The sequence below is a fragment of the Odontesthes bonariensis genome, chromosome 24 (genome assembly GCF_027942865.1).
Source record: "Odontesthes bonariensis isolate fOdoBon6 chromosome 24, fOdoBon6.hap1, whole genome shotgun sequence".
NCBI lineage: Eukaryota > Metazoa > Chordata > Actinopteri > Atheriniformes > Atherinopsidae > Odontesthes > Odontesthes bonariensis.
This window is the reverse complement of record NC_134529.1, coordinates 4975943-4986780: the sequence shown is the minus strand read 5'-3', so window position 1 is coordinate 4986780 and position 10838 is coordinate 4975943. Positions and strand designations below refer to the sequence as shown.

Sequence of the window (10838 nt, the reverse complement as noted above, 5' to 3'; positions counted from 1 at the left end):
TTAGGCCTGACTCTTCTTCTTCTTTTGTCCTCCACTTGTCCAGTTTCCTCAAATGTTTGAAGGACACACTGCACACCATGCTGAGATATGCCAAGTTTTCAGCTAACAGCTCTTTGGGAATCACCTTGTTGCTGCAGAAATCCTGTTTTCTGTCTGTCACACTGTGTTATCTTTGCTGTTTTTCACAGATGCAGCTAAAGAAATGGGAACAAATCTTAATTCCAGTCTAAAACCCACAAAGAGCTTCTAGATTATTCATTTCTGGTGGCATAAAACAGTTTAATCATTTAATTTATATGAATTTTTCCATAATTAGTCATTAGATTATATCTTATATTCCTTTTTAAGCTTTAAATTGAATCTTATTGACTTTTTCTTGATGTTGTTTAACATATAATTCTCATTATTGTCTTTTTTTCCCCTACTTTTAGATATGATAACGTTAATTTTTTGGGATTAGGATTTTTTTTAAACTGAATTTCTTATATTAATTTGACTCTTTTGGTAACTGAAAGCAGTTTTAAACGTAAATGTACAACAAAGTTGAAACTATGAAGCTGTTTTTCACAGATGCAGCTAAAGAAATGGGAACAAAGTGCCTAAAGATCCAGTTTAAAATGGCTTCTTTGCTAAGTTGTCTGTTCTGTGTGGACACAACACTGGTTCAATCCTTGAGTTAGGAGCCCTTTTTCTGCTTCAATCAGTGACTTGAGAAACAAAACAACACATTCCTCTAAAAGTGATTGGGTACAATGACTCCACTGAAGAACTATTTCTCAAGACAACTAGAAGAAAAACATAAAAAAAACGAGTGCTGGACTCAGCCCATAACGACCATCAGTGGTGTTGCACTTCTTCATTGGCTTAATTGTTCTGGTCTGATGGCTCCGTTGCTCTTTATATACAGGCTGTAAGTGGTCCAAATACATAAGTTTATATTCTTTTATGTATTTTAATGCTTCTTCCACTCCCTGCTGCAATGCTTTTATTTTATGTAAAGCACTTTGAATTGTTTTGTACATGAAATGTGCTACACAAATAAATTTGATTTGATTTGATAAGTGATGAGCATCTTCAGATGGATCACTCAGGGGGTTAATGTATGTGCAGCCATATGGCTGTTAAAGCTGCTGCAGCAGACCGTGGTAAATGCAATGCAACGGGTACACGCTTCTGACTGCTCTGGCCCTGCTGGGCTCTGTTCTGCAGGGCGTGCTCCTGATCAGCAGCTGGCTTCATGCTGTCTGACCTCTGACCTCTGCCCTCACCCTCCTCTTCCTCATTCTGTTCCCCCACCAGCACAGCCACACCCACTGCCTGTCTGCCCTCCTCTTTGTTGAGTGCGACAAAAAACTTTCAACCCACTCTGTGAGACTCCTCAGTCTCCAGGATCGCAGATGCTGAACTTAAAAAGAAAACTCTCAGACAAATGGAACAATAAAACTGGTTTATTTGACAATAGAAAATCCTAACAAAGCAAACATAACATAACTTCCTTTACAACGTACATATAAAAATGTAAAATAGTCACCCAAAACATGTGAAACATCCTCGTTTCCTCTGCTGGAGGTGTCACTGGAGAGGAAACGCCTGTGATATCAGTGCACAGTCGAACAACCTTGCACTGTGTGACCCTGCAGCTGAGTGCAGAGCAAATGTGAAGACGTGGAGAAATAAACAGCCAGCGAGTGTGAAATCCGATTCCAGCACATCAGCAGTAATCAGGAGGCGTAAACATCAGATTACAAGAGCCACATCTCAACCCAGTCACCTTCAGAAGAGGCCGAAATAAGCCGAACAGACACACGACACAACAGCTTCTGGATTTAAACAGCAACGTGTTCCAATCACACCGATCAACGATGAGCTGTAACAGCTTTCTACCACGGCTGTCGGCTAAGAAAGAGTTCTGTTAAAACTGTAGGTAAAACCTTAGAATTCAAGTAACGTTCAGTGTTGTTTATGTAAAATCTGTAAAACGCTGCAGTTCTGTTGGGCTGGAGGCACTCAGGAAACAAGAATGTTCATTATAACAGAACAATAACAAGGTTAATCGTGAAAAATAAACCGTTTCGGGTAGTGAAACCAGGGCGAGCTCCATCTGTCCTCCATCATTAAATCAGTGGGGGTATAATTTGACTAAATGTCCAAGATCTCACAGTTAAAAAGAATTTAAACCTTAAAACAGCTTTAAAAACTTCTTCAGGAGAGGCAGGAGTCCAGGTGCTCATTGATCTTTGACTCCTGCACTTTTGCTTGGCACACGGGACAGCTGACCATCACAGCAGGGGTGGAGGAGGTGGAGGCGCCGCTGTCCGGGCCAGCGGAGGACTGAAGAGATGAAGAGGTGGAGGTGGTTGCAGTTCTTTGCTGCATTGCAGGTGATTTCGTCTTTATGGACTCCCTTGATGTTGCTGAGTCGCTGCCCAGCGTCTTTTGGAAGAAATCAGAGATGCTGGCGGAGCTGCTGCGGCCGTCCCACGGCCTCTTCCTCGAGCTCTGACCTCCGCCCGCAGCCTCTGATGGAGTGACACCGCCGAAATACTTGGACCGAGCCGGTTCAGCGGTTGTCCCTTGGGATGCTGACGGTGAATTCTTAAAACTAGGCTGAGATGTACTGGGAGAGGAAGTCCCGCGCTTTGTGAAGATGGAGGAGGAAGTGGTTGTGGAACTCTTTGGCGATGGCGGCGCGTCTCTTGTAGTCTCTGAGCTGGAGGACTGAGCTCCCGCTTTCCTGAGGCTCGTGTTGTTGAAGAGGTCCTGAATGGACTTCTGTTTGGTCTCACTTGCTCCTGGGACGCCACGGCTGCTCTTGGTTTTCTGGATTTTCACGGGCGAGCCGTTGATGTTGGCAAAAACTCTCGTGTTCCCCACAGACCTCTGCCTTTCCCCCTCGGAGGCAGGCGCTCTGATCGAGGTCCCTTTGGTTTGCTCAGAGAATCTGGAGCGAACAGAGGAGGTGAGACTTCTGGCCGGAGAGGCGGGGGTGAAGAGCTTCTTGGGAGAGGAGCCGGGGTTGGATAAAGGCGGTTTCCCAACAGCCACTGGTGTTGGGTGAGACATGGAGCTCTGGGACTGAGCTGGAACTCCACCCAGGAGGAAGCCTTTCCCACTAAATGGGATGATGTTCCTTATATCCTGTGATCCAGAACCTGAGAAGCATAACAGTATAGATTATAACATATATTAAACTCAGTAATCCATTACAGATCTAAGTCTGTAAACAGTGTGCTGTTGGCACTTCCTGCTCTAGCTGAGCGCTCTGGAAGGGGCACAGGTGTGTTACCTGCAGCTGTAGTTGAAGGCTTGTTACTTCCGGAGGCTTTCTTCCCTTCCTTCTTGCCTTTTTTGCCATATCCTTCAGGCTCCTTGACCTTGGTGTAAGTCCCACCACACCTCCTCCGGTGATCCTCCCACCAAGGGTCCAGAGAGGACGGAGCCCGGTTCATGGCCCTCTTCACGTAACCGAAGTAAGGCTTGCGGCTCTGGCAGGGCCCGTCGCATCGCCACCAGTGCTGCCGGTACGCATCAACCTCATCATGGAAGGTGTGGTAGATCTGAGGAGAGGACGGAGGGGAGAGAAAGGTTTCAGTTTTTCCACTGTTTTGTAGCTCCTGACAAGACGTGTTGGAGAAAACGAACCGACCGTTATACTCGTCCCGCTGGCCTTGTTGATCCTGTTCATGTGTTTGCAGAACTCAGGTCCGTGGCCGTCTCTGTCTCGGTTATTCTGGGTCACAAACAGGAGCGCGTGAATCATTTCGTGGAGGAGGGTCTGCAGAAAACAAGAAAAGAAAATGAAATAGCTTTTGGAGTTTTTGGTCCTTTTCAGCACCTCAAGCTTCAGTTTCACACGCTGACACCAACAAAGCTGAGGTCTGACTGAGAGTTAAAAATAAAAGGTCCGACATTCAGAAATACTGAATTTACTGTTTTAGGAAAACATAAATGCATTGCATATCGCAGACTGTATAAATATCAACAAGGTGACTTAACTCACCTGCACCAGGTCCTTTCTTGGTCTGAGCTTCAGCAGCGGCTCGCTGAGTCGGATGGAACACAGCCCACCTCGACCTTCATAAGAACACACACCAGCGCACCTACCGGGAAAAGCCGGTGGAGACGTTAGACGCATGAAACCCATTTATGAACATATTATTATGTTTTCAGATCAGCGACACTGGACAAAAACAAGAACACGATAACACTTAAAACACTTCAGAAAGCTACGAAACATAAATGACTGAATTTCACATAAAAAAACAAACTAAACGTGTTTTGAAATGTCCTGTTTTCTGTATTCCTGTTCGGTTTGGTGAGATTATGCTGCCTGCAGCATTTCTTAAAATAGTGGTTTTCAGGGTGTTTTCTGGAATTATTTCCTTCAATCATTGTGTTTATCAAAATGATATTTTGTCATCGTGTTCTGAGACATGATATCTGTCATTATGTCGTTTTCTGTTTTAATGTTTTATCTTCCAAAATGTTCATTTGTTTCCTGAAATCTTGGGTTGTTTCCTTGTTTTGTTTTATTTGATGTTTTACTGTGTAGTTTTCTAACATGGTGTGGTGTTTTTTGTCACATTATCTTGTATTCTGCACCTTTGATTCAGAGGGAAATTACAGAAAACACAAAATCATAGAAAATAATAAGTGACTTGCAGTGTCATCCTTGGGCTCCACTTGACCTCCACTCCGCTAAGTTTACCCCAGAAGAACATGTCGTTAAACTCCAGAAACATGGCTCTGGCATCTGGGCTGGGGTCCAGCATCTCCCAGGACTCATCCACGATGCTCAGGGGCCGCTCGGGCTGGGGAGTCGGCTTCCAGAGGGGGATAACAGCGCTGCCACCTCCAGCTACCTCCACTTTCCGTTTCTTACTGCTTTGTCCGAGGTCATTATCCTCAAAGCTGTTTGATGAGAACACTGAAGTCTCGTATTCGTTGTTAAACTGCTCCTGCAGTTGAATAGCGAGCAGAAAGTCCTCATCCATAACAGCAGCGGAGAACAGCTGTTAGCCAGGGCAGCTAGCTAGCTAGCTACGTGGCTTTGTTTACGTGGACAATAACGAGCTAACGTAGCCAGTTAAGGCTTCTCAGACAAATGGCAGCTTCGGCCAGATCATCATAACAGTCCTTAAAACCAACTGAGTCCACCAAAACTTTCATTTGTGTCATAATTTCGGGAAAACCGGTCACATTTTCTTATTAGCCGATCGTATTTTCTGTCAGTCCAAAGCTAGCGCCAACACATTATATGTCAAGGTTCTCACGGTAGAAGCTATTTCCGGTAAAAATTTCAAAACAAGAGTTCAACGGCCGTTTAAAATAAGTTGTGGCTTCAGTATGTGTATTTCTTCATTTCCAATATATCATCAGATCACAGCAATCTTCTTTTCTGTAGCATATATTAATATTTATTGTTCAATATTCGTAATATTTCCCAAACTATCACTTTGATTTCCGTTACTCCCTTGAGAGATTTTCGCAAACTTGACAAATGTAGGCTTCAGGAAACCCTTTACTAGAGGATTCTGGGATATGTAGTCATTTGTTTGGTTCGGTTGGTTGGCCAATAAAAACTTAAATGTTTTGGTTATTAAGTTAGAAAATGAGATGAATCAGCCCAAAATATACCTTATTAATATTTTTTGCGCATTCGGTTAAAGTATTTTCACTTTTTAGAGTGAAATTATGTGAATATATAACGTTTGTTATTTGTTCGTATACGATTGGTTGGCCATCTCTTTTCTTGAGGTTCCCGACCCGGGTGTCAACCAGTTTCCAGCTTCCTGTTTGTGTTGAAGCGGATATGAAGGAGCATCTGTGAACTCTCCCTTTGCCTCAATTCCTCCCTATTTGATCGACATTTTTGTTTTAATAGATAAACAAACACACGACCAAAGATGTCGGAAACCGGAAACCGACTGCGGAAACTTCTCGAATCGCCCAACTTCGAGCCGCAAAACTACGTCAAGCAGCTTTCGCAGCACTCCGATGGCGACAGAGATTTGCAGGAGCATCGTCAGAAAATACAAAACCTGGCCGACGAAACCGCCCAGAACCTCAAGAAAAACGTGTATAAGAATTACAGACAGTTTATCGAGACGGCAAAAGAGATTTCGTACCTGGAGAGTGAGATGTACCAGCTGAGCCACATCCTGACCGAGCAGAAGAGCATCATGGAGAGCATCACGCAGTCCTTACTGTCAACAGACAAGGACGAGACCTCCAAAGAGATGCAGGCTGCTTTCCCCAAGGAGACGGAGGAGCTGAAGCAGAGGACGCTGACCTCCCTGCTGGAGAAAGTAGAAGGGGCGAAGAACATCATGGACTCCCCAGGGAGGCACCTCGTCTACAACGGGGACCTTGTGGAGTTTGACGCGGACAACATGTCCCCCATCCAGAAGGTGCACGCTTTCTTGATGAATGACTGTGTGTTGATTGCCACCTGGCTGCCCAACCGCAGAGGCACGGTGAAGTATAAATACAACGCCCTGTATGACCTGGAGAGCTTCGCCGTGGTCAACGTGAAGGACAACCCTCCCATGAAGGACATGTTCAAGATCCTCATGTTCCCAGACAGCCGCATCTTCCAGGCGGAGAACAGCAAAGTCAAGAAGGAGTGGCTGGAGATCCTGGACGAAACCAAGAAGAACAAGGTGTCCAAGGAAAAACACAAGAAGGAGGAGGAGCCCCCGACGTCTCCCATCCGGGCTGAGGTGTCCACCAACCCTTTCGACGTGGAGGATGAGGAGCCGCCAGGTGCTGAGGAAAGCGTGGACCTCGGCCTCGAGTGGATCCAGGAGCTGCCGGAGGATCTGGATGTGTGCATCGCCCAGAGAGACTTCGAGGGGGCCGTCGACCTGCTGGACAAGCTCAACGAATATCTCAAAGACCAGCCGGTCACCCAGAGGGTGAAGGAGCTCCGGGCCAAGGTGGAGGAGCGCGTGCGGCAGCTGACAGAGGTCCTGGTGTTTGAGTTGTCTCCAGATCGGTCGCTCCGCGGTGGACCTAAAGCCACTCGGAGGGCCGTCTCCCAGCTCATCAGACTAGGTCTTTCTTTGGTTCCTTTCTTTGCCCTCAACAACATCTCACAAGTCTCACAAGAGGCCCCTAGCTGTCTAAAGATCTAATGATGCTGATGCTAATTACTCAAACCTTACATTTTTTTAACACTTGACTATAACTAAACATTACTACACTGCCATCAACACTAAATATATAAAAGGAAAGGGAAGATTTACACATTTCACAAGTTTTTCTTTGGACATTTGCTGCTTTTTCACTCATTTTCAGTCCAGTTCTTGGACCTGAGGAATGTTTTTTCTTTGTTAAGCTCTGTTAACTCCGAGCTATGAATCATTCCAGCAGAGAAAAGGCTCCTAACTCAAGGGATGAACCAGACAACTTCGCAAAGGAGCCATTGTAACCTCTTCTTTTCCACTGTTCCTACCCTTTTCTTTGGCCCACCTAGATGAATAAGAACTCAAATCAAATCAAATCAAATTTATTTGTATAGCACATTTCATGTACAAAACAGTTCAAAGTGCTTTACATAAAATAAAAGCATTGCAGCAGGGAGTGTAAGAAGCATTAAAAATACATAAAAGAATATAAAGAGAAACAAATAAAATTATTTAAATGAATTTAAAAACAAGCAACAGTCCAGACAAGTTCAAAGATATCGTGCAGATTTCATGCATAGACACATGAGAACAGAAATGTTTTTAACCTGGATTTAAAAATGTCTCCTGACACAAAGTTCTCCGATAATATGATGCTTCACACCAACTCTGTTTCTCTTTGCATGGACCGTGTTGGTTTCAGGTCAGTCCACCAAAGCCTGCGAGCTGTTCCTGAAGAATCGCGCCGCCGCGGTCCAGACAGCCATACGGCAGCTTCGCATCGAAGGAGCCACGCTGCTCTACATCCACAAACTCTGCAACATCTTCTTTACCAGCTTGCTGGAGACCGCCAAGGAATTTGAGATGGACTTTGCGGGAAACACAGGCTGCTACTCTGCCTTCGTGGTCTGGTCCAGATCAGCCATGAGCATGTTTGTGGATGCTTTCAGCAAACAGGTAGGCAGACTCAGACACTCGGATAAATAACACACCGTTTGTCTCTCATTTCTGGGCTTTTCTTTGGCCATGGAGCTGTTATTTAGTTTGGCTCTTTGGGTATAAAATCAGCACGACAAACAAAAAATGAAATGCAAAATCTGGAAGAGGAAGAGGAGTTCTGACTCCTTACGGTGCGTCCAGCTGAAATGATATTAAAGAGGTTAAAGGAGGTGTTTCTCTTTCCCAGGTGTTTGACAGCAAGGAGAGCCTGTCCACCGCAGCAGAGTGTGTTAAAGTGGCTAAAGAACACTGCCAGCAGCTGACTGAGATCGGCCTGGACCTGACCTTCACCCTGCAGTCGCTGCTGGTCAAAGACATCAAAGCAGGCCTTCAGAGCTACAAGGACATTATCATCGAAGCCACCAAACACCGCAACTCTGAGGAGATGTGGAGGAGGATGAACCTGATGACCCCCGAGGCTCTGGTGAAGCTCAAGGTGGAGTTGACTTCTGTCTTGTTTTTAGCTTTGGACTCTTGGAAGTGACAGGAAACCACACATTTCCTGAGGTCATACTTTGTAAATCTATGGCTGTGTTCGAAACTACATACTTCCATACTGCATACTGCATACTCATCGATCAGACAGTATGCAGAGCGTTTACCCACAATGCATTTCGCTCCTGTCCGAGCCGAAATCAGCCGGCCTGAAGCTGATTTCTCTTAAGCTCTAAACTCTGTAAACTTTAGCAACATTTGAAACATTTTCAGGCGAGAAAGTAGTCGTTTAGATCCCCAACGTGTTGAAAACCTGACAAAATACCGGCTGTTTACAATTTAGTTTCCACGAATTCGGCGCTACTAAAGCTAGCCGCAGTGAGCAACGCACTTCCTGTTATTTTCACAAAATAAAATACCCGTTGCCTTTTATCATAGGGAAAGCCATTACCATACAATTGGTGCTTTTGTTTTGAACAGGAAGTGAACCTACCCTCGTTGTAGCTAGCTTGAAACTGCCGTTTTGACAGGAAATGACGATCGGCGACGTCACGTTACGTTGCATCTTGGGTAGTTTGAGTATGAGTAGTAACCTCATGATGCATACCCAACATTTCGGCGAATTTAGTATGCATCCGGGAACTTCTTGCTTACTCAAACTCGCATACTAACTCATAAAGTTAGTATGAGTAGTAGGAGTAGTAGGAGAAGTATGCGGTTTCGAACACAGCCTATGACTTAAATCTCTGAAATGTTTCCTTCTTTCTTGGAATATCACCCTTCCTGTTGGTTGTGTAATATTTGCTTTATTATAATGCATGTGATCTGTATGTTTCATGACACCAGTCAACAAACTGATCTCTTTCAGGACGAGATGCGCAGCTGCAGCATCAGCTTCCAGCAGTACACAGGCGACGACTGTTGGGTGAACCTGAGCTACACCATCGTAGCCTTCACGAAGCAGATGATGAACTTCTTGGAGGAAGGCTTGAAGCTCTACTTCCCCGAGCTGCACATGGTGCTGCTGGAGAGCCTGAGGGAGATAATCCTGGTGGCCGTGCAGCACGTGGACTACAGCCTCCGCTGTGAGCAGGACCCCGAGAAGAAGTCCTTCATCCTGCAGAACGCCTCCTTCCTTCATGACACCGTGCTGCCGGTGGTTGAGCGCAGGTTTGAGGAGGGCGTGGGCAAGCCGGCCAAACAGCTGCAGGACCTGAGGAAGAGCACGAGGCCGGTGCGGATCAACCCCGAGAGCACTACGTCCTTGGTCTGACACCGGGAGGAACTTCTGTGGCTCCTTTACCAATTACAATAAAGGACAGTGGCCTCAAAACATTTTAGAGCCAACCACAACACTAGCTGTCGGTTGTTTTAATGCTGCCGGTCATGAAATGACTGTTGGTTTCACAGAGATCTGGCACGCGTTAAAAGTGATTTTTGCACCCGTTTTTCTCCACTAAAAAGTTTATTGAAATCAGCTAATGATGGGAAATCAGTTAATGTTGGTTTCAGAAATGCATCTGACTGCATTCAGTGTTTCTCAGCTGGGGAAGTTCCTTTAGTCCTCTGTGTAGATAAGAAGCACTCGAGATGTGTGCTGAACATACAAACGGTGTAAAGTGTGAAGCTTCTGCCCGGTCCAACAGTAACGTGCACGTAGGACCCTGTTTACTCAGAGGTTTCTTTACACAGCTGATTACAAACATCTGCTCTTTCTTTACTCATCAGTATGGATGTTTATGCTGCTTCAAAACTTTAATATGATGTTTGATTTTCAGGCAACTGTACTGTGATTAGACTCTAACATATTCCAGTATGAGGACTGATTGAAAGGGAAGACTGAAAAGAAAATGCACTCAAATGTTCTCTGTTAGTCAAAATGCTTGAATTCCTGTTTGATTGTTACATATTAAAATTAATAAAGATAATTGTGCACAAGTGAAGTGTCTATTTTGTTATCGGAAAGCTAGAAGACAATTAGAAGCTTTCTGTTTCTAATATGAAGCTGAATAAGTGATATTTCTGACATATGTCTCATCTTTGCTGCACGCATTCAGACCTGATGCATATGAAAAAGTCTTAAAATGAAGTTAATACAGCCTCAGATGGACAACAACACATGACATGTTACACCACATCATTATTTATTGAACAAATCTTAAGACAAAATACAGAAAAGGTGTGAAAAGCTGTCCAGCCTCACTGCTTCCACAACAATCAAGAGATTGAGTAGCAGCCAGGTGCTGCTGATGAAATAAACCTGATTAATTCATCATC

The 10838-nt window shown here is 44.7% G+C and overlaps 2 protein-coding genes across 2 annotated transcripts; one reads left to right on the top strand and one right to left on the bottom strand.

The window, feature by feature from the left end:
- Positions 1-1449: 1449 nt before the first annotated feature.
- On the bottom strand, positions 1450-5221 carry sprtn (SprT-like N-terminal domain). The gene is made up of 5 exons (XM_075458830.1): positions 4663-5221; positions 4001-4100; positions 3647-3775; positions 3287-3557; positions 1450-3152 (listed from the first exon to the last, which is right to left on the bottom strand). The coding sequence occupies exons 1-5, from the start codon at positions 4992-4994 to the stop codon at positions 2203-2205; spliced, it is 1782 nt and encodes a 593-aa protein (XP_075314945.1). The 5' UTR covers positions 4995-5221; the 3' UTR covers positions 1450-2202.
- Positions 5222-5792: 571 nt separating this feature from the next.
- Positions 5793-10499, top strand: exoc8 (exocyst complex component 8). Its single transcript, XM_075459401.1, has 4 exons — positions 5793-7056; positions 7831-8084; positions 8314-8562; positions 9430-10499. Exons 1-4 carry the CDS (start codon positions 5907-5909, stop codon positions 9832-9834), a joined length of 2058 nt encoding a protein of 685 aa, XP_075315516.1. The 5' UTR covers positions 5793-5906; the 3' UTR covers positions 9835-10499.
- The last annotated feature ends 339 nt before the right edge of the window (positions 10500-10838 follow it).

Coding starts and splice junctions, on each gene's coding strand:
- sprtn (XM_075458830.1), bottom strand. CDS start 4,994: ATGGATGAGGACTTTCTGCTCGCTATTCAACTGCAGGAGCAGTTTAAC. Junction 4,101..4,662: donor TGGAGCCCAAGGATGACACT/GCAAGTCACTTA, acceptor TTTTCCCGGTAG/GTGCGCTGGTGTGTGTTCTT. Junction 3,776..4,000: donor CAAGAAAGGACCTGGTGCAG/GTGAGTTAAGTC, acceptor TGTTTTCTGCAG/ACCCTCCTCCACGAAATGAT.
- exoc8 (XM_075459401.1), top strand. CDS start 5,907: ATGTCGGAAACCGGAAACCGACTGCGGAAACTTCTCGAATCGCCCAAC. Junction 8,085..8,313: donor TGGATGCTTTCAGCAAACAG/GTAGGCAGACTC, acceptor TCTCTTTCCCAG/GTGTTTGACAGCAAGGAGAG. Junction 8,563..9,429: donor AGGCTCTGGTGAAGCTCAAG/GTGGAGTTGACT, acceptor GATCTCTTTCAG/GACGAGATGCGCAGCTGCAG.